At 47.8% G+C, this 25,242-nt stretch overlaps 1 protein-coding gene across 2 annotated transcripts in view; it reads right to left on the minus strand.

Annotated features, from left to right (window-relative positions):
- The window catches only part of MYH7B (myosin heavy chain 7B), a 44,655-nt gene that overhangs the window by 10,477 nt on the left and 8,936 nt on the right, over window positions 1-25,242 (minus strand). For both annotated transcript variants that reach the window (XM_078150260.1, XM_020998796.2), the window contains exons 8-27: window positions 22,035-22,058; window positions 21,725-21,817; window positions 21,350-21,413; window positions 18,213-18,311; window positions 16,187-16,290; window positions 15,653-15,791; window positions 15,373-15,491; window positions 14,690-14,839; window positions 13,047-13,217; window positions 11,201-11,380; window positions 10,771-10,909; window positions 10,590-10,666; window positions 9,810-9,897; window positions 9,448-9,565; window positions 7,628-7,751; window positions 7,145-7,281; window positions 6,790-7,045; window positions 3,480-3,722; window positions 1,444-1,620; window positions 1,133-1,278 (exon numbers count right to left, since the gene is read on the minus strand). In XM_078150260.1, coding sequence (XP_078006386.1) covers window positions 1,133-1,278; window positions 1,444-1,620; window positions 3,480-3,722; window positions 6,790-7,045; window positions 7,145-7,281; window positions 7,628-7,751; window positions 9,448-9,565; window positions 9,810-9,897; window positions 10,590-10,666; window positions 10,771-10,909; window positions 11,201-11,380; window positions 13,047-13,217; window positions 14,690-14,839; window positions 15,373-15,491; window positions 15,653-15,791; window positions 16,187-16,290; window positions 18,213-18,311; window positions 21,350-21,413; window positions 21,725-21,817; window positions 22,035-22,058 — 2,648 coding nt within the window. The remainder of the gene's footprint in view (window positions 1-1,132; window positions 1,279-1,443; window positions 1,621-3,479; window positions 3,723-6,789; window positions 7,046-7,144; window positions 7,282-7,627; window positions 7,752-9,447; window positions 9,566-9,809; window positions 9,898-10,589; window positions 10,667-10,770; window positions 10,910-11,200; window positions 11,381-13,046; window positions 13,218-14,689; window positions 14,840-15,372; window positions 15,492-15,652; window positions 15,792-16,186; window positions 16,291-18,212; window positions 18,312-21,349; window positions 21,414-21,724; window positions 21,818-22,034; window positions 22,059-25,242) is intronic.

A 25,242-nucleotide genomic window follows, 5' to 3' on the forward strand; every position in this document is an offset into this window, starting at 1 on the left:
CTGATGGCCAACCTTTTGGTAATGAGCCTCTGAATTTAGTTAGCTGGCCCTTGAAGGACAGGCCTTGAAGGACATACCACTTACCTCTCAAGGTTGTTGTGAGGATTAGATGAGATAATATTTATAGAGTGTTTAGTACAGTGCCTAGAACATAGTAGGCACTTAATAAATGCTTGTTTAAAATTTTTTTTTTTAAATGTTTGTTTTTCCTTCCTTCCTTCCTTCCTTTCTTTCTTCCTCCTTCCCTCCTTTCTTCCTTCTCTCCTCTTCTTCCTTTCTTCTTTCCCTCCCTCCCTCTAACTCTCCTTCCTTCCTTTCCTTGCTATAGTACTTTAAGACCCAGCTCAAGCACCATCTTCTGCATGAAGACTTTTCTGATCCCCCAATTGCTAGCATCCTCTCTCCCTGACTACCTTGTATTTAATGGCTTTGCATATATTTGTGTTTATTAGCTTTCTGTCGGTGCTGTATACAGTTTTATGTATGCTTGTCTCCTCTATAAGAATGTAACCTCCTTGTGAGTGGAAATCATTCCATTCTTTGCACTTATATCTTCAGCACTCCAGCACCTGGCACATAGTAGGAGCTTAATAAGGTCTTGTTGATTGATCAATCGATCCTTCTCTTGTCCCTTAGCAGGAGGCTAGGTTAGTGTTTCCAAACCCTTGTCTGCTAATGATGCCGGGTTTATAAAATATTAATTACCAAAGGCCCATACTCTTTACTACCTATAAACTCAAAAACCCAGCTAAGATGTTTCCCTGGGTCCTACTTCTCCCACCTCTGTCTCCCCAGCCCCTAGTCCTTACCCACTAAGTCCCTAAGTCTACAGAAGGCAGAGTAGTCTCCAGTGCAAATTTAGATATTTACACATCAGACATGGTTTGCGGTTGGAGGCACAAACCCTGAGGGTTCTGATATTTTGTGAGCCTGACCTGACCTTCAACATCCCTACCTTGCAGTGGGCCTGACCCTGAACTATGTGGTCCACAGTTGCCCTGAGTATTATATAAAAGTCCATTTTATCAAAACCCTCTTATTTTATAGATAAGGAAACTGAGGCCGAGAGATAGGGGAAATGATGCCCCAGATCACCAGCTTCCACCCCTCCATTACCATAAACTAGACCCACTTTTTGAGCTTCTCCTCCAGCTGCCGCCGGTCCCGCTCTCCATCTGCCACTGACTCCTGGGTGAGCTTCAGGTCCCCCTCTAGCTTCCGCTTGGCCCGTTCCACATCCAGGCGTAGTTTCTTCTCCTGCTCTAGGGAGCTTTCCAGCTGTGGAAAGTGGGGGTTACAAGCACAGTCTTTCTCCATTCCTTCCTCTCTCAGCCCCAGGGCTGCCCATTCTTTCCCATCCCTGTCCTGGTCAGTGCTCTCATCCTGCCCAGTCCAAGGCCCATCACTTCCTCCTCCTGCACACACCTGCCAGCTCACACTTACATCATCCACCTGCTGCTCCAGCTTGACCTTGGCTTTGCTCAGAGTGTTGACCTTGTCCTCCTCAGTCTGCAAGTCATCCAGCCCTTGCTGGTGGGCTTCCTGCAGGGCTTTCTTCTCCTTTGTCAGCCTGATGATTGTTTCATCCCGCCCAGCCATCTCTTCCACCAAGGTCTTCACCTGAACCAGGAGAAGTGATGAGATGACAGGTGGAAGAAGACATGGGAGCTGGAGGGGAGATGGTTCTCCTTCTCCCCACTTAAATCTTAAGTCTTCATCCCCAAGTCTTGGGTCAGAGCTGGAAGGAAACTTAGAAATCATCTTGTCCAACCCCCTAGTTTTATTGATGAGAAAATTGAGACCTAGAGAGAGGGAAGTCACTTGCCCAAGATTACACAACAGTAAAAGGGCAGGACTGGGATTTGAACCCAGAATTTCTGACTTTAAGTCAAGTTAATACTCTTCCCATGATGCCATGCTTTTCTTTGAAGGGCTCATATTCCTTGATCATCCAGGTCTCCATGTCTTGGTGTTTTGTGGAGAATGGGTTGTGTGAGGGGAGGGAGAGGGCACAGCAGGAGAGGCAGAGCCCATGGGAGACCCCCAGGAGATCTATGGTCCTATGTTCCTATGGTGCCAAGTCCCTTGTGAACAACTGAAGTAGGTCATATCTGCTGGCACCAATCCTTCCACAAATAGTAAAATGGGAGCTGGTGAGATGGTGAGCTTCAGTGAAAAGGGTGCTAGACCAGCAACCGAGAGACCTGAGTTCAAATTCTGATTATGCCATTTTCTAACTACGTGACTTCACTGAACTCCTCTGAGCCTCAGTTTCCTTATCCATGAAATGGAGCTAATGACAGGGGAATTGTGAGGAAAGTACCATGTAAACTTTGAAAGGTTACCCAGATATGAGCCGTTGATGATCTTGGATTGGTCTCTGTGGCAATGAGCGGAGTGTTTAGTGGAGTAAGTGTTCCCAGTGAGGGAGAAGACCATGGAGGAATGAAGCTGAGAGGTTTGGGTTTTTTTCCATTTTTCTTTACTGTGGCATGAGGGTAAGACCCAGGTGTCTGTGTTGATCATGGCTCAGGCCTATGTGTGGCATGTCCCAGAACTGGGGGTTAGCAATGATGGGTACCATGTTGAGAATGTGTTCTCAGACATTGACAGTGTTGCCTGTCAAAGCAGTCCCAGCTGAGATGACCCCTTGATCTCCCATCCTCAGAAAATAGGATCCGGTAGCATTGAGTATCTAACGTCGTTTCTCTAATTCTCCTTTTCCAAGGATTCATGCATTGTCCTAGATCAATGAACCAGGTTTAGAAGAAAGCTTAGAAGTCAACTAAACCTCTCATTTTGCAGGAGAGAAAACTGAGGCCCAGAGAGGTTAAGTCACATAGGTAGTGAGGGGCTCAGGCACTATTCAGTCAGTCAGTGAACAAGCATTTATTAAGCACTTACTGTGTTTCAGTAACTGTGCTAAGTATTGAAGATATAAAAAAGGCCAACAAGTGGACGCTGCCCTCGAGGCATCCATATTCTGACAGAGGAGACAACATGCAAACAACTATGTCTGTACAAGATATATTCAGGTTGGATGACTCAAAGTTCAGTGTTTTTTCCAGACTCCTCAGCCTCTAGATCCTAAGCCCTTTACCCTACTCCTTGACACAAAGTCCCTCCCCAGATCTCTGCTTCAGGCCTTCCTGGTGGTCTAGGTTCATGCCTATCACCCAGCCCTTCCTTGTTTTAGGCTTCACCCTAGGCCCTTTCCCAGGTATGTGCTTCAGTCTTGCCCAGTCTGGACTCTTTGCTATTTTCTGAGCTTCTCTTTCAGTTTCTCTCTGAGTTGTTTTCTTTTTCCTTTCCCTGGCTCTCTGCTCTAGTCCAGTGCAGCCCTCGTCCTAGGTCTTCCCTCACAACTAAGCTCTAGCTCCCCTGGTTCTCCTGAGCCTAGTGTCCTGCTCTGGGCTCTGGCCCCAGTCCTAATTCTGGGCTGTGGCTCTCCCTAGTGCCATTTCTGGCCACACGCGAACCTTATTCTCTGTGGCGTGCTTCTCCTTCTCCACCTTGGCCAGGGTCAGCTCCAGGTCATCGATGTCCTTCTTGAGTTCGGTACACTCATCCTCCAGATGTCGTTTCCTCGCTGTGAGATCGGAATTCGTCTCTTCTTCATCCTCCAGCCGCTCACTCAGCTCCTTCACCTTGGACTCCAGCTGCACCTTGGACTTGATCAGAAGGTCACAGCGCTCCTCTGCATCTGCCAGGTTGTCCTGCTCCTGGAAAGGAGACAGACAACAGGGATCAGCGCCCCAGGCCCAGGGGCAGAGCAGGACCCAGAGACCAGAAGCTAGGACTGAAAGGCAGGCAAGTCAAAATGCAGATGGGTCTTACCCATTAATTGGCTTATTCATTCATTCATTCCCAAACATTTACTGAGTACCTATTAGGGTGTTTAGCCTAGAGAAGAAAATACTTGGGGAGAAATCTGATCACAGATCTGAAAGGGAAGAGGAAGGGAATGAGCGTCTATTAAGAGCCTGCTGTGTGCCAGACACTTTACAAATATTGCCTCGTTTGAAACTCAGAATATATCTGGGAGTTATTATCCCCATTTTACAGTTGGGGAAACTGAGGCAGACAGCGGTGAAGGGAAGACTTGCCCAGAGTCACAGCTAGTAAGTGTCTGAGGTCACCTTTGAACTCAGGTCTTCTTGACTCCATGCCTGGCACTCTATTCATTGTGCCAACAAGTGCCTATGAAAGGTCATTATATGGAAGACAGATGAATTTTGTTCTATTTAGTGTCAGAATGTAAAACTAAGACCAAGAACGGGGGGGGGAGGAGAGAGAGAGAGAGAGAGAGAGAGAGAGAGTTACAGAGGCCAAATTCAACTCAATATAAGAAATTTTTAAAAATAATAATAATTAGAGCTCCCAAAGAGATCATAAAAATAGGAAAAAGACCCACATATACAAAAATGTTTATAGTAGCCTTTTTTGTGGTAGCTAAGAATTGGAAATTGAGGGGATGCCCATCAACTGGGGAATGGCTGAACAAGTTGTGGTATATGAATGTAACGGAATACTATTGTTCCATAAGAAATGGTGAGCAGGCAGACTTCAGAAAAACCTGGAAAGACTTATGTCAACTGATGCAAAGTGCAGTCAGCAGAACTAAAAGAACATTGTACACAGTAACAGTCACATTGTGGGATGACTGATTTTGACAGACTTAACTCTTCTCAGCAGTGCAAGGATCTAAGGCATCTCCAAAAGTCTCGTGATGGAAAATGCTATCCACATACAAAGAACTATGGAGTCTGAATGCAGATTGAAGCATACTATTTGCTCTCTTTTTTTGGGTTTATTTCTTCTTTCTCATGGTTTCTCCCATTGGTTCTAATTCTTCTTTACAACATGACTAATGTGAAAATATGTTTAATATGAATGTATATGTATAGACTATATCAGATTACATGCTGTCTTGGGGAGGAGGCAGGGGAGGGAAGTGGAGAAAATTTAGAACTCAAAATCTTATGGAAGTGAATGTTGGAAACTAAAAATTAATTAATTAATTATTTGAAAAAATAATTAGGGCTGTCCAAAAGGGAAATGTGCTTCCTTAGCATTAACGGAGGCAATGATCAAGTGAACAAGATAGGTAGTGATCTCCCTGTTACTGGAGGTGTTCAAGTAGAGTCTAAATGGCCACTTGCTGGGGATATTGCAGATAAGATTGGACTAGAAACCACTAGGCTCCTCTTCCAGCTCTGAGATTCTGCATTTCGTTTAGCTTAGGGAACAAAGATAAATAAGTCAAGATGACTTATAGATTATTAGGCCTTAAAGATACTGACTTGGTATAACTCAGCTTTGTAGGAGCAGTGGATACATCTGAATACAATTCAATTCAGTTGGAGGCACTTGCTAAGAGACCTGCCCAAAAGACATCACAAAGGATCATAAAATATCAGAGCTAGAGGGAACTTTGGAGACAATCTAGCCCAAACTCCTGATTTTTACGGAGGAAACTGAGGCACTGAGAGGCAACATAGGATCCTGGATTATATAGATTTAGGCCTGGAAGTTACCTTGGAAGCCATCTAGTGCAGAAGGGTCAAACATGTGGCCACAATACTCCTGAATCAGATTTAAGTATAATTCAGAAATATTTTTAGCAGTAACTAGAAATACAATAGAACATAAAGACCATTAATATGCAGTTTTCAAAGTCAGTATGTGCCTTCAGAGATCCTTATGTATGATTTTGTGGCCCTTGTTTTTATTTGAGTGGTCCAGGCCAATCCCTTTGTTCTACAGATGAGGAAAGAGGACCAGAAAGGGGAAGGGACTTTCCTAAGTTCACAAAGGTAGTAACTAATGAGGTCATGATTCAGGCCTGGGTTCAACTGATTCTGAATTCAGCACACCTTCCTATGCACTGTGACATCTACCCAATAAAGCCTTCAGGGGAAATTCTATAAAGGAAGTATTATTTGGTCTGGGCAGTGAAGAATGGGTAGGCTTTTTAATATGGCAGTGGGGAAGATGGGGCAGGAGGAGGTGATGGAGAGTAGGCATTCCACATTGGGACAACAGCATAAGCAAACATGTGGAGGCAGGAAGGTCCAAGGGGACACTGGGTAGATCCATCTGGATAAAGGGGCAGGGTGTGTAGGGAAATGGGGAGAATGAGGGGTGTGCCACACCACTGGCTTGACGTAAATGTCTGCTGAATGAATTAAATGAAATGAAAGGAAGGAGGAAAGGGGAAGGAGAAGGAAGGAGGGAAGGAAGGAAAGAAGAAAGGAGGAAAGGAAAGATTGATGGAGGGAAAGAAGAGAAGAAGAGAGGAAGGAAGGAAGGAAGAAAAGCCTTCCTTGAATGCTAGGCTTGTATCACAACTGGGACAATGAGATATTGTGGGAAAAATAGTGTTTAAAGTCAGAAGGCCTGCTTTTAAATCTCAGCTCTATTATTTACTCCCACATGACCTTGGTAAAGCTGCTTCTCTTTTCTGTGTCCTCATCTGCAAAATGAGGGACTTGACCTGAATCCTTGAAATGGGACCTCTCAGAGCCCTACCAGTTCTAAATCCTATAATTGGAGCTTCTTAGCTCCAATAGTTACTAGTTCTTTCTGCCTGTTTCCTCCTCTCTAAAATGAGCACAACAGTCCTTATTCTGCCTATCTTATGGGCTAACGTGAGGAAAGCATTTCTGCAGACCGTAAAGCCTCTTATACACGTGTGGGTGGGCTCACTGGTGTCCACCGAGGGAGGCAGGAAGGGCTGGCGCTCTAACTGTTGCTCCCAGGGCCCGGCCCCACCCTGCCAGGGCTCACCGCCTGCAGCTGCAGGGACAGGTCATTCTTCTCCTGGGCAATGCTGATGTGCTTCTCCTCCAGCTCCTGCCTCTTGGCCTCGGCCTCGGCCAGGGAGCTCCGCAGCCCGCGGAGCTCAGCCCGCAAGGCCCCCAGCTCCTCCTCTGCCTGCACAGAGCGCAGCAGCGGCTTCATCTTGAAGAACAGCTTCATCCAGGACCAGTTCTTCACAGCCGCAAAAGCCCGGATGTTGCACTGGATGGTATAGAGGGCATCCCTGGAGACGGGAGGCCGAGGGTGAGGGGGGCAGCAGGTGCTGGGGGAGGTCTCCAGTCCCCTGCCCCACCGTGGGCAGAACCCCCTGGACTCCTCATACCTGCCCCCTCTCATGTGCTGGTGCTCAATGCGCATAAGGTGGCCCCTGATCCTTGCCTGCAGCAAGGTCAGGATCTTGGCCAGCCGCTCGTCCCGAAGTTCCTCCAGCACGGCCAGCAGCCCAGCCTTAAAGAACACCTGCAAGGAAAAGATGGGCTTTCCTTGACCCTTGGCGTGACCTCAGGTTTTAGCATGCTCCTCTGTTCCCAATATGAGCCTTCAGCAGTATAACTTGGAGTCTCAGTTTCTACATGTACAACATGAGGGGGTTGGACTGGATGACCTCTGAGGTCCCTTCCAGGTCTGGACTTATGATCCTATGAGCCCATGTGTCTGGTAACCTCAGAGAGACCTTGACCTTGATGTATCCCCCCTGACCTCAATGGGACCTCTGATCCTTTTGAACCACTTCTAAACTCAGTGGGACCCCAACCTCAGAGTAACCCTGGACCCCTGACACTTGACAGTGTGACCTCCACCTCACCTTGGTGTGACCAAACTTGTACTGTGTGTGGTCAATGTCCAATGAGCCAAGGAGCTTCTCTGTGGCCTTCCTGCTATCCACAAAGGTGTCATCTGGGACAGCGCTGGGATTCAGGATGCGATACCTGGGGGGAGGCTGAGAATGAGGGGGTGTCAGGAGGATCCCTGGAAGTGAGCAGGGGCTACGTGGGGGAGAAGGTCAGGGACCAGGTGTCATGAGGCCAAGGGGAAAAGCCATGTGTGGCCCAGAGTTAGAGCTTAACCTAGAAGAGGTCAAGGCAGGGGCGGGGAGAAGGGCAGCAGTGGGACACTGAGTCCTGTGGAGAAGTTGCTTTGCATCTTGATTTTAGAACCTGGTTCTATCCTTTTAAAAAGCCTTTTTAAAAAAAGTGAATTCCTTTGATTGGGAATAATTCAAGGGTGGGGAACCTTGGGTGCAGCCTTTCGACTGAGTCTAAGTTTTATAGAACAAATCCTTTTATTAAGGGGATTTGTTCTGTGAAGTTTGGATTCAGTCCAAGGGCCGCACTTGAGGACCTAGAGGGCCACACGTGGCCTTGAGGCTACGGGTTCCCCACCCCTGGATGGTCAGACACGGTCGCTATGTTGGTTGGTTTGGATAAATTGATTTTTTTCTTTTTATTAAATTTTTGTTACAAAGGATAGTTTACTGATGGGAGGAGGGATATATTTTGAAAAGCATGTGATATAACCAAAAAAGGCATTATTAAAAATAATATTTTTTTAAAAGTTAACTCTTTTGGAATGTTCCTAGCATCTGTTCCATCTTTGTGATGCCCAATCATAAGATCACAAATTTTAGATCTGGAAGAGTTCCTTAGAAGCCATTGAGACTAACCACCTCATTTCACAGATAAGGAAATTGTGTCACAGAGAAGTTCAGTGACTTGTCCAAAATAACACAGCTAGTAAGTATCTTAGGACAAGATTTGAACCCAGGTGTTCCTGATTCAAACTCTAATTCCCTATCTACCATCCAGTATGATGTTGCCTCTTAGCGCCTCCGGTCAAGCTTCCTCCTGCCTAGACATATAGCAGCCTCTTAAATGACTTACCTTCCTCCAGACTTTCCTCCTAGTTCATCCTGCACTCACAGCCAGTTCTTCCCTTCCTATAAGGCACAACTCTGAACACATTTCTCCTCTTGCTCAAAAACCTCCACTGGCTTCTTACCACCACTACAGAATAAAATTCCAAACTCCTCATCCTGGCATTCAAGGCCTTCTATGATCTGGCCCCAACTTCCTCTGCTACAAACAGGCTATGTTTCCCCAAATACTTGATTCCCAACTCTGAGTCTTGGCTCATACATTCCCCCTTCCTAGAATGCCCTCTTTGCCTCCTCTTGTAATGTTTTTTTTTTTTAGGCAATTGGGGTTAAGTGACTTGCCCAGGGTCACACAGCTATTAAATGTCAAGTGTTTGGTCTGAGGCCATATTTATACTCAGGTGCTCCTACTTCAGGGCTGGTGCTCTATCCACTGTGCCACCTAGCTGCCCCCTCTTGTAATGCTTTTCAGCCTTCAAGATCCATCTGCCCATCTTTCTCCAAGCCACAGACCATTCGCCTAAGTTCTCATAGACCTGAGTGACCCCAAGCATGCAAAGTCCTGTCTGATTATTTATCTTTTCATATGCATTATGTGGATTTTGCTTGTCCAACAAGATTCTTGGGCTTTACAAGGGCAGGGCTTGCAGACAGGCAGCTTTGTCCCTATGTGGCCATTTAGTACCTGGGAAGGTATGGAGGAAAACCCATAGCACTGTCACATTGTCACAGGGAGCAGGGGCATCACTGACCGCTGTCGGAAGTCCATGTACAGCAGGCGGTTGGGGAACCCCTGGCGGCAGATGCGGATCCCTTCCAGAACCCCATTGCAACGCAGCTGGTGTAGCACCAGGAAGGCATCCATGACTCCTGGGATGGAGTTCAAGGGGTAGAGGTCAATGGAGACTAGATCTCAGCCCAACCTCCAGAAACCCCAGCAAAGACAAGTGAAAACAGGCAGAGTCCTCCAAGGCTGTATGCAAAGTATCAGGAAGAAGGGTGGGGGAGGGTTGGTGATATGAGGTGAGGTCTCCCAGCCCCCATGTTTCTCTGCCTAATATCCTTCTGGACACCAGGATTCCCCAAATCCCCAGGTGCACAGTCAGGCGCCTACCTGGCGTCTTGGTCTCATTAGGGACGATGCATCGGACAAAATGGGGTTGGGTGGCTCGTAGATTGGTCATCAGCTTATTGAGGTTTTCCTGGGCAGGAGAGAAGGCAGTGGGTGGGGGATAAAATAAGAGGGAACCTCTGGCGTCCCCTCTAGCTGATTGCCCCTCTCACCTCCCCATATTCCTGATCATGTCCTAAACCCCTGGCCTTAGGGTTCCTTATGTCTGTTTCATGGCCTCCTAATCCCCTATGGAGTTTCCACATTCCCCAAGCTTTCCACATTCCTCAGCTTTCCGTGTCTTCAGATGAGTCTTGTAAGTAAGTAAGTAAGAGATTACTTCCAGAGACCCTCTATGCCTGAACTGGCCTGCTTCTTAGTTCTTGAGATTTAGAGCAGGAAATTGCCTTAGAAATGGTATAGTCCAATGCCCTCTTCGTTTTACAAATGGTGACACTAAGGCCCAGAGAGAGCAAAGAACTTGTTGCTCAAGGTCACACAGCTAATAAGCTGAATCACTTTCTATGTGCCCCAGGGCTCCAGTGACCCTTTGGTGACTCCCACAGCCAATCCTCCCAAGCCCCCCGACCCAGATCCCCATCTGCCACCAGCTTGGTCCCAGAGGCATAGGGCTGGGAAACTGTATAGACTTGTTGTGATGTTCACGTAGAGAAGAATTAAACATCACTGCAAGTCTTAACAGCTGCCCACCCAGAGAGGCGGGGGACTGGCTGAGGAGAGGGCTTACTGCCCAGGGGAGCAGGGAAGGCATCGCCCCCTCACCTTGTGCACCTGGGACACCGTCTGAAACGATGCCGCCTTCTTCCGCTTTTCCTTCACCCCGGATTTGGGGCCCTCAGCTGGTGGAGACAAGGACACCAGTCACATAGAAGAGACAGCTCCCCACGGCACCCTCCCTCCCTGGGTCCCCCCACCCTAGGCTACAGGGGGAGGGAGGACTGACTTGAAGCAGTGGTAGAAGCTGAATAGCTCTCATAGAGGGAAGCCAACAATTTGTTCTGGGATTTCTGGAAGACAGGGACGACGGTCTCATTCAGTGGGTCCTTGTTCTTCTCCAACCATCCCACGATGCTGTAGGGGACCTGAAGTGACAGAGGGCCAGGAGCAGGGCTGGGGTCAAGCCTTCAGTTCAGTATGCAATCTGAAGCACCTCCCTGTATCTGATACTATGGTTGGGGCTGAAGATACAAATGACAAAAGCAAAATAGTCCCTGTCCAAGAGGAGCTTATATTGTACTTGTGGAAGGTTGAGATGAGGGTAAAGGATATGAATAGGATCAGGGTCCCTGTGTCAGAGGTCAGAGTTGAGATTAAGGTTAAGGTTAGGGAAGGTTAAAGTAGGTTAGGGGCCAGGGGTCAGGACTGGTGCATACCACCCCAGCGTAGTGCATGATCTCAAAATGCGCTTCGTATTTGCGCTTCTTGTCTGGCCGCGGCTTCTGGAAATTGGGTGATTTCCCAGCATGGTTGTCATAGAGCTTGGCCCGGAAGCTCACGTCAGAGGCCTTGGGGAACATGCACTCCTCCTCCAGGATGGAGAGGATGCCCATCGGCTGCAGAGTTTGAGCAGGAGGAAGGTCAATGGACACACACATGCAACACACCAGAACATCTAAAATCCTTCACTGTCTGGCCCCTTCCTCACTTTCTGGTCTTTTTATACTTTACTCTTCATACGCCCTACAATCCATCCACACCAGCCTGCCTGCTATTCCTCAGGTGACACTCCATTTCCTGACTCCCTGAATATGTAGTGGTTGCCCCTATGCCTGAATGCTTGCCTTCCTCCCCTCCAACACCTGGCTTCCTGCAAGGCTCAGCTCCAATCTCATCTGTGGCAAGAGGCCTTCCCAGCCGCCCCCAGGGGGTCCTTTTTGTTCTGAGATTACCTTTCATTTATGTTTTATATATTTTGTGTGTGTACATGTGCATATGTGTGTGTGTATGTGTATGGTACATGTAGATAGATAGATAGATAGATAGATAGATAGATAGATAGATAGATAGATAGATTGATTGTTATTTGCATGTCATCCACTCCATTAGAATGTGAGCTTCTTGAAGGGAGGGACTGTGTTTTTGCCTTTCTTTATATCGCTAATGCTTAGCACAGTGCCTGGCACAAAGTGAGCGACTAACTCTTTCTCTCTCCTCTCCTCTCTTCTCTCTCTGTCTCTCTGTCTCTGTCTCTCTCTCTCTCTCTCTCTCTCTCTCTCTCTCTCTCTCTCTCTCTTTCTCTCTCTCCTCTCTGTCTCTGTCTCTCTCTCCTCTCTGTCTCTGTCTCTCCTCTCTCCCTGTTTCTCATGTCTCTCTCTGCCTGTGTCTGTCTCTGTCCTTTGTCTGTCTCTGTCTCTGTCCTCTCTGTCTCTGTGTCCTCTCTGTCTGCCTCTGTGTCCCTTTCTGTTTCTCTGTGTGTGTGTGTGTGTGTGTCTCTCTCTCTCTCTCTCTTCTCTCTCTCTCTCTCTCTCTCTCTCACACACACACACACACACACACACACACACACACACACTCATGAGATAATCAGAAGAGTCCTGGATCCAAAGGCAGGAGACCTGGGTTGTTCTAGTCTCAACTCTACCATTAACTCATTATATAACCCTGGGCAAGCCTCTCAATTTCTCTGGGCCTCACTTTCCTCATCTGTATAATGGAATTATTAATAGAGTCATTCATGAAGAGAAGACTCACACCAGTCTTGGATACTATACCACAGAAGACCTAATAATTTTTGTCTCCAGAATGTCTATCCTTACTCTCCTGGTTGTTGAGGAGCTGTCTATATCAAGCCTGGCTAATTTACTCCCTGGCTATCTATCTCCTTGCCAGCTTCCTCGCTGCCCCAATCAGAGACCAGGTTCCAAACCAAAACACCCCTCCCCGGCCATTGCTCCTAACTCTCAAAGACAGCTATCACGTCCCACAGGGAACCCTGAGTCAACCTCAGCCTGGATTGAGCCCCTCCTTTGGCCCACCTAGGCCATGGGGACCATGGACAAACTATTTAAGCTCTCAGTGCCCCCAGGGGACTCTCTAAGATAAGCTGATGAAGCTGTAGGACCAGCGTTACTGGTAGATAGTTTCCTCCCTGGGAGGTCCTGACATGGAGGAAGTCACCTGTTATGACCATCCCCCACAAATCTTCACTACCATGACCCTCCCTAGCATTCTCAAGGGAACCTTTTGGCCCCCTTCCCTTGCTAAAAGCCCAGAGCCCACCTTCTCAATGAGGTCGATGCAGGGCTGTAGATCAAGGCCAAAGTCGATGAACACCCACTCAATGCCCTCCCGACGATACTCCTCTTGCTCCAGCACAAACATGTGCTGGTTAAAGAACTGCTGGAGCTTCTCATTGGTGAAATTGATGCACAGCTGTTCGAAGGAGTTAAACTGCAGTTGGGACAAAGGACAGGGATGTATTAGGTGCTCTCTGTGGGCAAGGCAAGCTAGATGGAGAGAGAGAGCCTGGAGTCAAGAAGACCTAAGTTCAAATCCAGCTTCAGACACTTCCTAGCTACGTGACCTTGGGCAAGTCACTGGACCTCTGTTTGCCTAGGATAAATGTATAACTACTGGCTCTCTGGCAGGGATAGGGGATGCACTTCAAAGTTTCATCTTCATTATTAACAACTTTGATATGGAGAGACAGCATGGTGTAGAAGAAAGAGAAATGGCTTCAGAGTCAGATCAGACTGAGTCCAAATCCTGCCTCTTACCCATTCTGGGTAGAGTCTAATTTGTCAGTGCCCCAGCATGGGTTCTCATCTGCATGGCATTCCTCACCAGGTGTCGATACTGATGAAATCACAGGTCTAGTTTTTAGAAAAAATGATTTGTATCCATCTAGTACTCTAGGTTTACAAAATACTTTCCTCATAGCATGCAAAGCTGCATGTGAGCTCTGAGGAATAAATTTGTCCCCAACAGGAGAGATCAAGGAAGGCATCCTGGAAGAGGTGGTATTGAGTCAGGTATTAGGGGAGGGGGAGAAATTCAACAGGTGGAAGGTGAAGGGAGGGATCCCTGATCTAATCTTTTGTTGTTTAGTCATTTTTCAGTTGTGTCCGACTCTTCGTAACCCCATTTGGGGTTTTCTTGGCTAAGATACTAGAGTGGTTTGCCATTTCTTTCTCAAACTCATTTTACAGAGGAGGAAACTGAGGCCAATATGGTTAAGTGACTTGCCAGAATCACACAGCTAGTAGCGTCTGAGGCCAGATTTGAACTCAGGAAGATAAGTCTTCCTGACACCAGGCCAGGTGCTCTATCCACTGTGACACCTAGCTGCCCTAACCTAATCAATTCTATTCTAATACATTCAGCTCTCATTTCTATGTGAATGATTGCCTGAGGCAGCTAGGTGGTGTAGTGGATAGAACCCTGGACTTGGAGTCAGGACAACCTGAGTTCAACTCCAGACTCAGATATTTACTATCTATGGGCAAACCTCTATTTGCCTCAGTGTCCTCATCTGTAAAATGGGATAACAATAGCACCCACCTCACAGTGTGGTGGTAAGGATGAAATGAGGTAATATTTGAAAAGCATTTAGCACAGTGCCTGGCACGCAGTAGGCATTCTATAAATGCTTATTCTCTTCCCTTACTAGGAAGAAATTCCCTTTCAGACATGGGTAGGGGGAGGGAGCTGAAGAACTGAGCAGATTATGCACCAGTGTCATCATAAAACTATACTGGAGCCCCTTCATTGAGGGGTCATCCATTTCATGTGAGTATCTACCTCCTCCCCTTAGAAGCTGAGAGACCTAAAGAATTAAGGGGTCACCTATGGATGAGAGCCAAGAGCCCAAGGCCTATAGTGGTGCCTGCCTCCTGCAGCCCCCACAGCCTTGCCTCCCTCACCTCAAAGATCTCGAAGCCAGCGATGTCCAGCACGCCGATGAAGAACTGCCGGGCCAGCTTTGTGTCCAGGGTTCGGTTGATCCGCATGACCAGCCATCTAAAGAGCCGGTCATATGTAGCTTTAGCCAGAGCCCCAACAGCAAACACCACCTGCAAGAGTGCCGGGGAAGGGCTGGCTTAGGGACAGTGATTCTGACCCTAGGGATCCAGACCCTCAGGCAGGCTCCACCTGCTCCTCCCACTCCTCAGGTAAGCCCCACCCCTCCCACTCCTCAGGTAGGCTCCACCCCTCCCCCCTCCCCACTCCTTTCTTTGACCCTCTCACCTGGTCCTCTTGCTGTCTCCCTCTTCTGCTCTTCTATTCTCCTGCACCTGCTCCTCTCTGCCCCCTCACTTTCTTCTCTCTCTGTCGCCCCCTCACCCATTCTTCTGTCATCTCTCACCTTTTCTTCTGTCCTTTCACACCTGTTCCTCCATCCTCCCAATCTGCTTCTCACTGTCTCCCCAGACCTGTGCCTCTGACCCCTCTCCTGCTCCTCAGTCTCCCTTCACCCATTCCTCTGCCCCCACTGACGCCTCTCTGATCCCATACCTGCTCCTCTGTCTCCTCCTCCTGCTCCTGTCTGTCACCTCTCACCTGCTCCTTTGTCCCCCTCACCCCTGTTCCCCCTCTTTCGACTCACCTGCTCCACACTCTGTCCCTTGGTCACATACTCATTCCCCACTTTGACTCGGGGATGCAGCAACCCCTTTAGGAGGTCCCCACTGCTGATCCCCATCAAGTAGGCAGCCTTATCTGCACCTGTGGGGGTGATCAGGAGAGATTCAATGGTTTGGGGGGATGTGGACATTGGAGGTAACACCTGGTAGGACTGGGGACCATTGTCCCCAAACAGCACAAGGGTATCAATGACAAGTGGGTGGGGCCAGAGTACGGGATCCCGGTCTGGGCTGAGGTCTCACTTTCAGTGCCGTCAGCCTCTGCCTGCTCCTCCCGCTGCTTCTGCTTGAATTTCATGTTGCCAAAGTGCATCAGAGCCCCCACTACTTTGTAGCAGGCACACTTTTCATCTACACTGAAGCCTAGGATGTCCATGGCGTGCTGGGTAGGAGGGGTGGGGAGAAGGTTACACAGGGTACAAGTATCCTGAGCCCCCCAAGAAGCAAAACTTTCTTTCTCTTTCCCTCTGAACTTTCCATATATCTCCCCCTCGATCACCTAATATCCTGAGCCCCTCCAATACATCTCCCTCTGTCCCTCAGAACCCCTATGTTCCCCCAAGTCCACCCTCGTGCCCAAGCCTCCCAATTATGTCTCTCTGTTCTTCCATACCCCGTGCTCTCTAGATGCTTCCCCTGCTTTTCCATTGTCCTGCATCCCCCTACATCTCCCTCTGCTCTCCCAGAATGCCTAATGTGCCCTCTGTTCCTCCAACATCCTGAGCTCCCTGTAGGTCTCCCTCTGCCACTCCCATGCCAGAGCCACCCCCCCCATACATCAGTTGCGATCAGCTCTTGTCCATCATCCATATTGTCCACAGTTGTGACGCCCTGGCTGCAGAAGTGGTAGTCATAGGGGTTCAGAGAGAGCAGCAGCATATCTGAGGACACACAGAGAAACTTGAGGCCTGACAGGGACAGTTTTCTCCCTGGGGCGGCATTTAAGCATAGACTAGCACAGGGGACCCCAGAGAGGAGGAAGCTCAAACCACAGGTCAGCCCCTGTCCAGAAGCCAGGGCACCCACTCCCTGAATCAACCTTGGGTCCTGAGCGGCTCTCCCAAGGCTTGCCTTCATCCTGCCTCCCATGGACCCTGGGACCCAGGCCACCTCTTTCTTCTTTTCTAGCTGACAACCCTGAGCCTCTCTATGCCTTAGTCCTTGTGAGACAGGGCAGCCCCAGTGGCCTCTCCCTTCTTGTTCCCGTAGTGACCACATAGCCCTGGGCAGTTTCACATTCAGAACTGCAGAGACCAGAAGGTAAAATATGGCTTCAGGAAGCAATGGGCCTACTCTAAGCATCTCCAGTGTCAGCCAGTCAAGGTTCTCCCTGGCTCACCTGTTCCTCCTAGTAATAATCTAATTTCTCTACCATTTGAGGTCTGCCTGGTGCCTTCTGCCTAAATACCTTATTATATAGGTGGTACTATATACCCCCATTTTACAGATGTGTAAACTGAAGGTCAGAGAGGTTAGGCAACCTGCCTGCTCACACAACTGGTAAATAGCAGTCAGAATCTGAAGCCAGGCCTCCTGATTCCAAGTTGAGGCGCATGCTTTCTCTCTCTCTGTTCCTTCTTTCCTCCCAGTAGCCCAAGGTAACAAAACAAGGGCTGGCCTTGAAGTCAGGAGGCCTGGTTTTGAAATCTGCCTCAGATATTCACTGCTGTGGGACTGAAACCTAATCATTTCACTTCTCTGCTTATCTATAACACAGGGGTCAATACCTGTAAACGCAAAAGGGTAACAGAATCTAGAACTCTTTTTTTGTCTTGGGACCAGCCCTGACTTCCCCTACCTAGAGAGGAAGCCACCCCTCTTCTCTCTTCCAGCATGCCCTTTGAGGATGATACAAGGGAACCAACAGGTGCTAAATGAGGTGTCACTGAGGGTCCTTCTACCCAGAGGACATCAGTGCGCAGCTGTAATTAAATTCAAATCCCACCAGCATCTCTCTCAGCCTCAGTTTACCCACAAGGATAATGGTGATACTAATACCTGCGCGCCCTCCCTCATAAGGTTGTAGGGGGCAAGGGGTGAGAGGGAAGGGCTTTGTAAGCATGAAAACTCTAAATCAAAGTGTTATTTCGATTAACTGTGTGACTTTAGGAGAGCCTGCAGCTGCTTCCTCTGAACCGCTATGACTAAAGTTCACTTCTCTGAGACTCAGTTTTCTTATCTATGAGATGGGGCTAATAAGCCTTCTTTCATTCCCTTTTCCCTTAGGCTATAGTGAGGAATGTACTCTGAAACCTTTAAACACTAAAGAAAGGTGGCATCATCATTATTATTATTCATGATAATTGCTCATTGACATCTCAGAGGAAAATCTAGGAAGGCTAATAGAGGTCAAGATCTTTGAAGTTCTAGGCCTCTCCTTAACAGATGCTGGCCCATTGCCCAAGGACTGCTGGTCTCCAACTGGGCAGCTCCCTGTTGGACCCTCTAATTTCCCTAATGCCCTATCTTCTCCCCCCACCCTCTGTCCTCCTAACCCAGCACCCAGGACTGTGCTGGAGCCAACCCTAACCCATTTGAGAGAGGACTGTTAAATTTTCAGGGTGAGCAACATTCACACCTCAGAAACTGGCAAACACTTCGAATTAGGACTTTATGTATTGTTTTGTTAATTGTCTGGTGATGATGGATAAAACATTAAAAATGTAGATTAAATTTAAAAGTGTATCCTGCAAACATTTTTTAACATCGTTAAACATTTACCAACATATTACTGCTTGTAACCCCATACCCTTTGGACATGGTCCTACTCGGTCCCCCTTTCCCACCTCCCTTACCCCCTTACCCTGCAGCTCTGGCTTCTTCCCTGACAGGATCTGGTAGTAGATATGATAGCCTCGCTCCCCAGGCAGCTGGAAGATCACTCGGGATTTCTCCAGGAGGTCTGGGCAGGAGGCAGAAAGGGAGGAAGAGTTAGGGCACAAGAGGAGAATGAACTAGCCTAGATTCTCCTGTGGGGGGCTTTGGGGCAGGAAGCTGCCTGGGAGGACGGTTGGGTATCCCTTTTGCTGATGCAGGAGGGTCCTGGGGTACACGTCAGTGACCACGTGGCTATGTGTAAGTGAATGAATGAGTGCGAATCTACCCCAATATGTATTCAAATCTGTAGCAACGGTATCTGTGTGTTGGCATATGTGTTTCTGTATTTATGTATGTCTGTCATTATGTCCATGTCTGTGAGAATATCAGCATGTTAAGGAGGTGGTGTTTATGGTATGGTGAAAAGAACATTGACTCTGAAGTCTGACAGGGGACCTGTCTCTGGCAGCTTACTGCCTGTGTGACTTTGGACAAGTCCCTTAACCTCCTTATGCCTCAGTTTTCCCAATTGTAAAATGGAGGGTTGGACTAGGTGGTCACTATGATCCCTTCTAACTCTAACTCTATGATCTCATGCATGTGTTACTATGTCTACATGGTCATCTGGGTACATGTGTATATTTGTGTGCCGGTAAAGGTCTAAGTGGCAGGGGGAGGTGGGACTGTGTTGTGTATGTGTGTGAGAGAAGGATGGAAAGCCAGAGAATCAGGATATTCTCCTTCACGTGTGTGCCTGGATTAGTGAGGGATACAAAGATTTGTGCCAGAGCCACACAGACACTAGGTGCTCTGGCAGTAGTCGCAGATAGGAAGCAGGACTTTATCTGAGTCTTGGAGGATGGACAGGGCTTGGCTGAGGGGGAGTGGAAAAGCAGAATCGACAGCATGAACAAAGGTGAGAACAGCTATGGTGTATTAAGTTGGGCTGGAGTGTTGCCGTTCGCTGTGGCTGACTCTTTTGTGACCCCATTTGGAGTTTTCTTGGCGAAGACACTAAAGTAGTCTGTCATTTCTTTCTCTGGTTCATTTTACAAATGAGGAAACTGAGGCCAACAGTATGAAGTGACTTGCCCAGGGTCATGCAGCTAGTGTCTGAGGCCAGATTTGAACTCAGGTCCTCCTGACACCAGGCCTGGCACTCTCTCCATCTAGCTGCTCCTGGGTTGGAGTAGAGAGTCAGTCAACGAGACTGACGACAATATGGCAGAAGACTGACGCTAGGCTAAGGAGATTGGACTTTTTACTGTAGGGAAGGATCTTTGCGTAGGGGAGCAACATAGTTATATAGTTAGATTGATAAGTTAGGAATAGATACTGGACTTGAGACTTCATTAACATAGGCAGCCCCATGTGAACCTGGAGTCAGAAACTGAGTTCAAATCTGACCTCAGACACCTAATAGCTGTGTGACTCTGGACAAGTCACTACCTCTATCAGCCTGAGTTTCCTCATCTGTAAAAAGGGGATAATAATGGGGGAGAAGAGGGAATAAGCATCTATATGGCCCCTACTAAGTATTAGGTACTGTGCCACATGTTTTACATGTATTATCGCCTTTGATCTACAAGCTTTCCAGGATTATTATGAGGATAAAGTGGGACAATATTTGTAAGGTACTTTTCAAACTTTAAAATGCTATATAAATGTTAGCTATTATTAGAATTGTTGGTTATAGGGAACTCCCAGGTGAGGAAACTCCCTCCACCAATGTAGGTTGGCACCTTCTTTACAACTTAGTTCTTAAGGAATTGCCCAAAGCACTGAGAGATTCATTGCCTTGTCCAGGGTAACAGAGCCAGTACATGTCAGAGGCAAAACTGGAGCCTAGACTTTCCTGGCTTTGAGGCCAGGTCTCTAGCCACTACCCCATACTGCTCCTCCCTCTGCTCTTTATGAAGGGAATTTTGACAGTTCTATGTGAAGGGTGAATTGGAGATGGGAGACACTGAAGGTAAGGAGACCAGTTAGGAAGACATTATAGTAACCCAGGCAAGAAGTGAGACCTAAATTGGGGAAGAGTGGTAGTAAGGGGAGAGATGAGGGAAATGTTTTTTTTTTTTTTTATAAAATCCTCAGGTCTTGGTGATTGGAGGTACAGGATAAGAAAGGGTGAATAAGCAATAGAATTGTGACTTCTGGTCAAGCCCACAGTCCTAATTCTGTGTGTGTGTGTGTGTGTGTGTGTGTGTGTGTGTGTCTATCTGTGTCTGTCTATCTCTTTCTGTCTCTCTCCCTCTCTTTTTTTTTTGGGGGGGGGCTAGGCAATGGGGTTAAGTGACTTGCCCAGGGTCACACAGCTAGTAAGTGTTATGTGTCTGAGGCCACATTTGAACTCAGGTCCTCCTGAATCCAGGGCCAGTGCTCTATGCACTATGCCACCTAGCTGCCCCCTCTCTGTATCTCTTTTCTGTTTCTCTGTCTCTCTCTCTGTCCTCCTCCTTTTCTTCTCCTCCTCTCTGTCTCTCTGTCTTTCTGTCTCTGTATCCCTCTCTCTCTGTCTCTCTCTGTATCTCTCTGTCTTTCTGTCTCTTTCTGTTTCTCTGTCTCTCTCTCCTCCTCTCCTCCTCCTTTTCTTCTCCTCCTCTCTGTCTCTCTCTGTCTCTCTGTCTCTGTCTCTCTCTGTATCTCTCTGTCTTTCTGTCTCTTTCTGTTTCTCTGTCTTTCTCTCTCCTCCTCTCCTCCTCTTCTTCTCCTCTCTCCATCTCTCTCTGTGTCTCTGTCTCCCTCTCTCTCTTTCTCTGTCTCTCTATCTCTGTCTCTCTGTCTCTTTCTGTCTCCCTCTCTCTGTCTCTGTCTCTCTCTCTCCCCCCGCCTCTCTCTCTCTATCTCTGTCTCTCTGTCTGTCTCTGTCTCTGTCTCTCTTGCCTATTCTGCCTTCCCCTCACCTTCTTCTATCCCTAGGGCTGGCACTACTAAATCTCTCATTCCTGTTATGACAATCCTGAAATGTCAAGCATGGATGACTGGAGGGTTGACAGGGCTGGGGAAAGCTGGAGGTTTGAAGAGAGCAAGGCTGCTTTTGTTGCTGTGTCTAGCCTACAGAAAACCAGAACCTTCTGCCCCCTCCTTCTCCCTCCCCTCTCATCCCTCCCTCTGACTTACAGCTATCAATATCGGCAGATGCCAGCTTTCCTGATGGTCCAAAGTGGATCCGGATGAACTTACCCTGAGGAGTAAAGGGGGCACGGGCAGGCTGTGAGTAGGCCTGGATTCTAGAGTTTCCAGGCCTCCATTCACTCCATGCCCACCCCAGTACACCAGGGACCCTGCACCTCTCCTCCCCCTGTACCAATCCCTGATGGCTGATGTTATTTCAGCCCCCTCACCTGCTCCTCCCTCCATCCCCTCATCTACTCCTCTGTCCCCAAGACCACTCAGCTGTAGGACTCCAACCTAATCTCTGGCTGCCAGGGCCACGGGGCTGTTTCCCCCACCCCACACCTCCTTTATTTCCCTAGTTGCCCCAGAATAACTTACAAAACGGGAGGAGTTGTCATTCCTCAGGGTCTTGGCATTTCCAAAGGCCTCCAAAGCTGGGTTGGCCTCGATGATTTGATCTTCAAGGGTTCCCTGGAGCGGGAAGGAGGGGCAGCAAAAGGGGAGAGCATCTTAATTGGGGGCTTCTGACTACAAAGGTAGCTGGGAATTGGAGGAGGAAGGCTTACAGGGAGAGGCTTTTTATTTTTTAATCTCACAGCCTTGCTTACTATGAGACACAGATGTAGTAGTGAGGGGGAGCCCTGGGAGTACGTGTTTCCCTTTCCCCTCCCTAAGACCCCAAACTCACCCCAGTCTTCGTTGCCAAAAGTTGCTGGAAAGAAAGAGAGAGGGAAAGAGAGATAGTGAGAAACCATTGTGAGGTGAAGGTTAAGGGCCAAGGGTAGCATGTTGGTTAGTAGGGAGAACCTGGGCACGGGGTTAACTTGAACCACCCAAATGGCCTCCCCCCACTGGAGGAGAAACCCCATAGACTTCTTCTGGGAGAAAGAAGAAGGGGCAGATGGAGAAATGCAAAAGGCAGGAGGGAGAAAGGGGGAGAGGGAGGGAGGAAAGGAGAAAGGGCAGAGGGGCTGGGCAAGCTAGGGGGCTAGGGGGTGAGAAGCCTCCCTCTGCTCCCTGGTTGCTCTCCCCCAGCCCACTTCAGCCAGGAAAGAGTCTCTCTGCATGGGAACTCAAAGGGAACTCCAGGAAACCAGAGCAGGAATCCTGACTCCAGCATTTCCTAACTGTATGTCCTCGAGCCAGGTAGGTCATCACTCTGAGTCTCAGTTTCCTCATCTGTAAAATAGGAGTCATTATATCTGCCCTGGCTCCCTCACTGATCTATGAAGATGAACAACCTTTGATAGTCTTCCATTGTCCTCTGCCCCAGCATGGCCTGGCTTAGGAGTCCAGCTGACTCCCAGCTGATGACCCCACAGGACCCCAGGGGAGCCCCCACATCACCCCTGAGCACTGAGTTATGACAAATGACTTTGAATTATAGAATATCAGAGCCATAAGGTCCCTTGGAGAATATTGAGTCCAAACCCTTCATTTTGTAAAGGAAGAAACTGAGGCCCAGGAAAGATAAGCAATGTGCCCAAGGTCACTGAGCAAACAAATGACAAAAGTAGGACTAGAATCCATATCTCCTGACCCCCCATCTGGGACTCTTCCATTACCTGGGTTTTGAGGGTGTATTGGGCCAACTGAAGGCAGCTAGGTGGCACAGTGGATAGAGTGCCAAGCCTGAGTCAGGAAGACTCATCTCTCTGAGATCAAATCCAGCCTAAGACCCTTACTAGCTGTGTGACCCTGAGCAAGTCACTTAACCCTATTGGTCTCTGTTTCCTCATTTGTAAAATGAGCTGGAGAAGGAAATGGCAAACCCAGTATCTTTGCCAAGAAAACCCCAAATAAGGTCACAAAGAATTGGACGTGACTGAAAAAAAAAAAGACTGAGTGACTGACTGGGCCAGTTGCAAAGACATAAATATATCCTATTTGTTCTCCCTCCCATCATCTCTCAGAAGTAACAAGTCCAAGGGTAGACATGTGTAAGAAGGTAAGGGGGAAATCCCTCTCTGCACACACAATATCCCCCTCTTAGTGGCCATTTGGAGCAGTTCCCCAAAGCCTGGCTACAACAATTCAACATGGCAGCCAGAAATGCTAATTTATTAAAAGAGAGGCAGAAGGGAAAAGGTGATGGCAACACTGTGCTCTGCCCAGGTCAAACCATATTTAGACTGTCACACATAGCACATTTTAAAGAAGATTGACAAGTTGGAGAAGAGTGGGGGCCAAGGCCATCTAGGGGATCAGCTGAAGGAACTGGGGAGAAATCACAATTGTTACCTTCAGATATTTGTAAGGCTGTAAAATACGGAAGCTATGAGAGGCAGTGTCATATAGTGCAGAATGCTGCATTTGAAGGTAGAGAGAATCTGTTTGAATCCCAGCTGCAATATCAACGAGCTGCATGACTTTGAGCTAGTCATTGCTCCAAGCCTCAGTTTCCTCATCCATAAAGTAGGAATGAGGCAACATGGCATAGTGGATAGGAAGCTGGGCTTGGAGTCAGGAAGACCTGGGTTCAAATCCTGCCTCTGAAACACTCTGGCTGTGTGACTCTGGGCAAGTCATATAACCTTTCAATGTTCTAAGCAACTCTCCAACTATAATTTGCAGAGAAGGTGCTAACTTTCATTGATAGAGGGAGTTTCCTCATTAGGAATTTATTATACCAGTGAAATCCCATGTCTAATCAATCAGTCAGTCAGTCAACAAACATTTATCAAGAATCTAAAATGTGCCAGGCACTGTGTTGGGCTCTGGGGAATAAAAATATAAAAATGAAATAATCCCTCCAACAGCACTTGCTTACCTGACCTAACTGTTGTAGAGGCTTTGCCAACCCTTTGTTGCTAGAGTTTACTTTCCAGCAAAATATAAGCTTTTTAAGGGCAAGGATTGTTTCATTTTTGCATTTATAACCCCAGAGCCTAGCAGAGTATTGGAGGCACAATAGGAACCTAATAAATATTTGTTGATTGATTATTGATTGAGAGAAATGTCCACAATGATCTGTATTACTGCTCTTGGCTCCAGACGGCAGAACAAGGAACCTTCTAGAGAAAGTGACAGGAAGATAGATTTTAGTTGAGAAATATTCCTAATAATTAGAGCTGTGCACAGAGCTTTGACTAGACACGCCCAGAGTCAGCAGCGTCAAGTGTTTCCCCAAGTCAAGTTAAGAGAAGGCTGGTCAGTAGAAGGTAGGAGAAACCTCAACAAGACATCTCAGACCTCAACGACAGTACCCAGGAAAGCGCTCCATGCTGGTGAGCCAGTGAGCACCAGCCACCATGACACTGGAAGGCCACCATATGGGAGGGAGCATAGTATAGTTAAGGTCTGGAAAGAACTCAGTGAGGGTGCAGCCTTGGGAGAAAAGGAAGCATGCCAATGGGTCACTTCCTATATATCCAGGCCCAGTCTCTCTCCTGATCTTCGGTCCTACCTCACCAACTGCCTCCAAACTGGATGACCTATAGACATCTCAAATTCAACATGTACAAGAGAGAAAACCCATTATCTTTCCCCAAAGCTCATCCTTCTATCAAATTCCCCTACTTCTGTTGAAACCATCTTTCTTTCAATATCCCAGGTTTGTAACCTCAGTGTTATCTGAGTCTCTTTCCGTTGTCCCATCCCACACACCTAATCAGTTTTCTGATCTTACCGAGTCAATGTCCACAACATCTCTCTTTGGCCCCTCATTTCTCCTCAAATAGCCACCACTCAGTACCTCTCACTTGGACTTATTTTCCTATTTGGTCTCTCTGCCTCAAGCCCTTCCTCATTCCCATCTATCCTCCACACAGCTGCCAACTTGACTTTCCTTAAGCAGATCTGATAGTATGCCTCAGTCTCCCCACTCAATGAATTCCAATGGCTCATTATTGCTCCTGCTAGCTCCTCCTACCTTTTCAATCTGCCCGCATCCTAGC

Source organism: Phascolarctos cinereus, unplaced genomic scaffold (assembly GCF_003287225.1).
Source record: "Phascolarctos cinereus isolate Bilbo 61053 unplaced genomic scaffold, phaCin_HiC Scaffold_2;HRSCAF=192, whole genome shotgun sequence".
Classification (NCBI taxonomy): Eukaryota; Metazoa; Chordata; class Mammalia; order Diprotodontia; family Phascolarctidae; genus Phascolarctos; species Phascolarctos cinereus.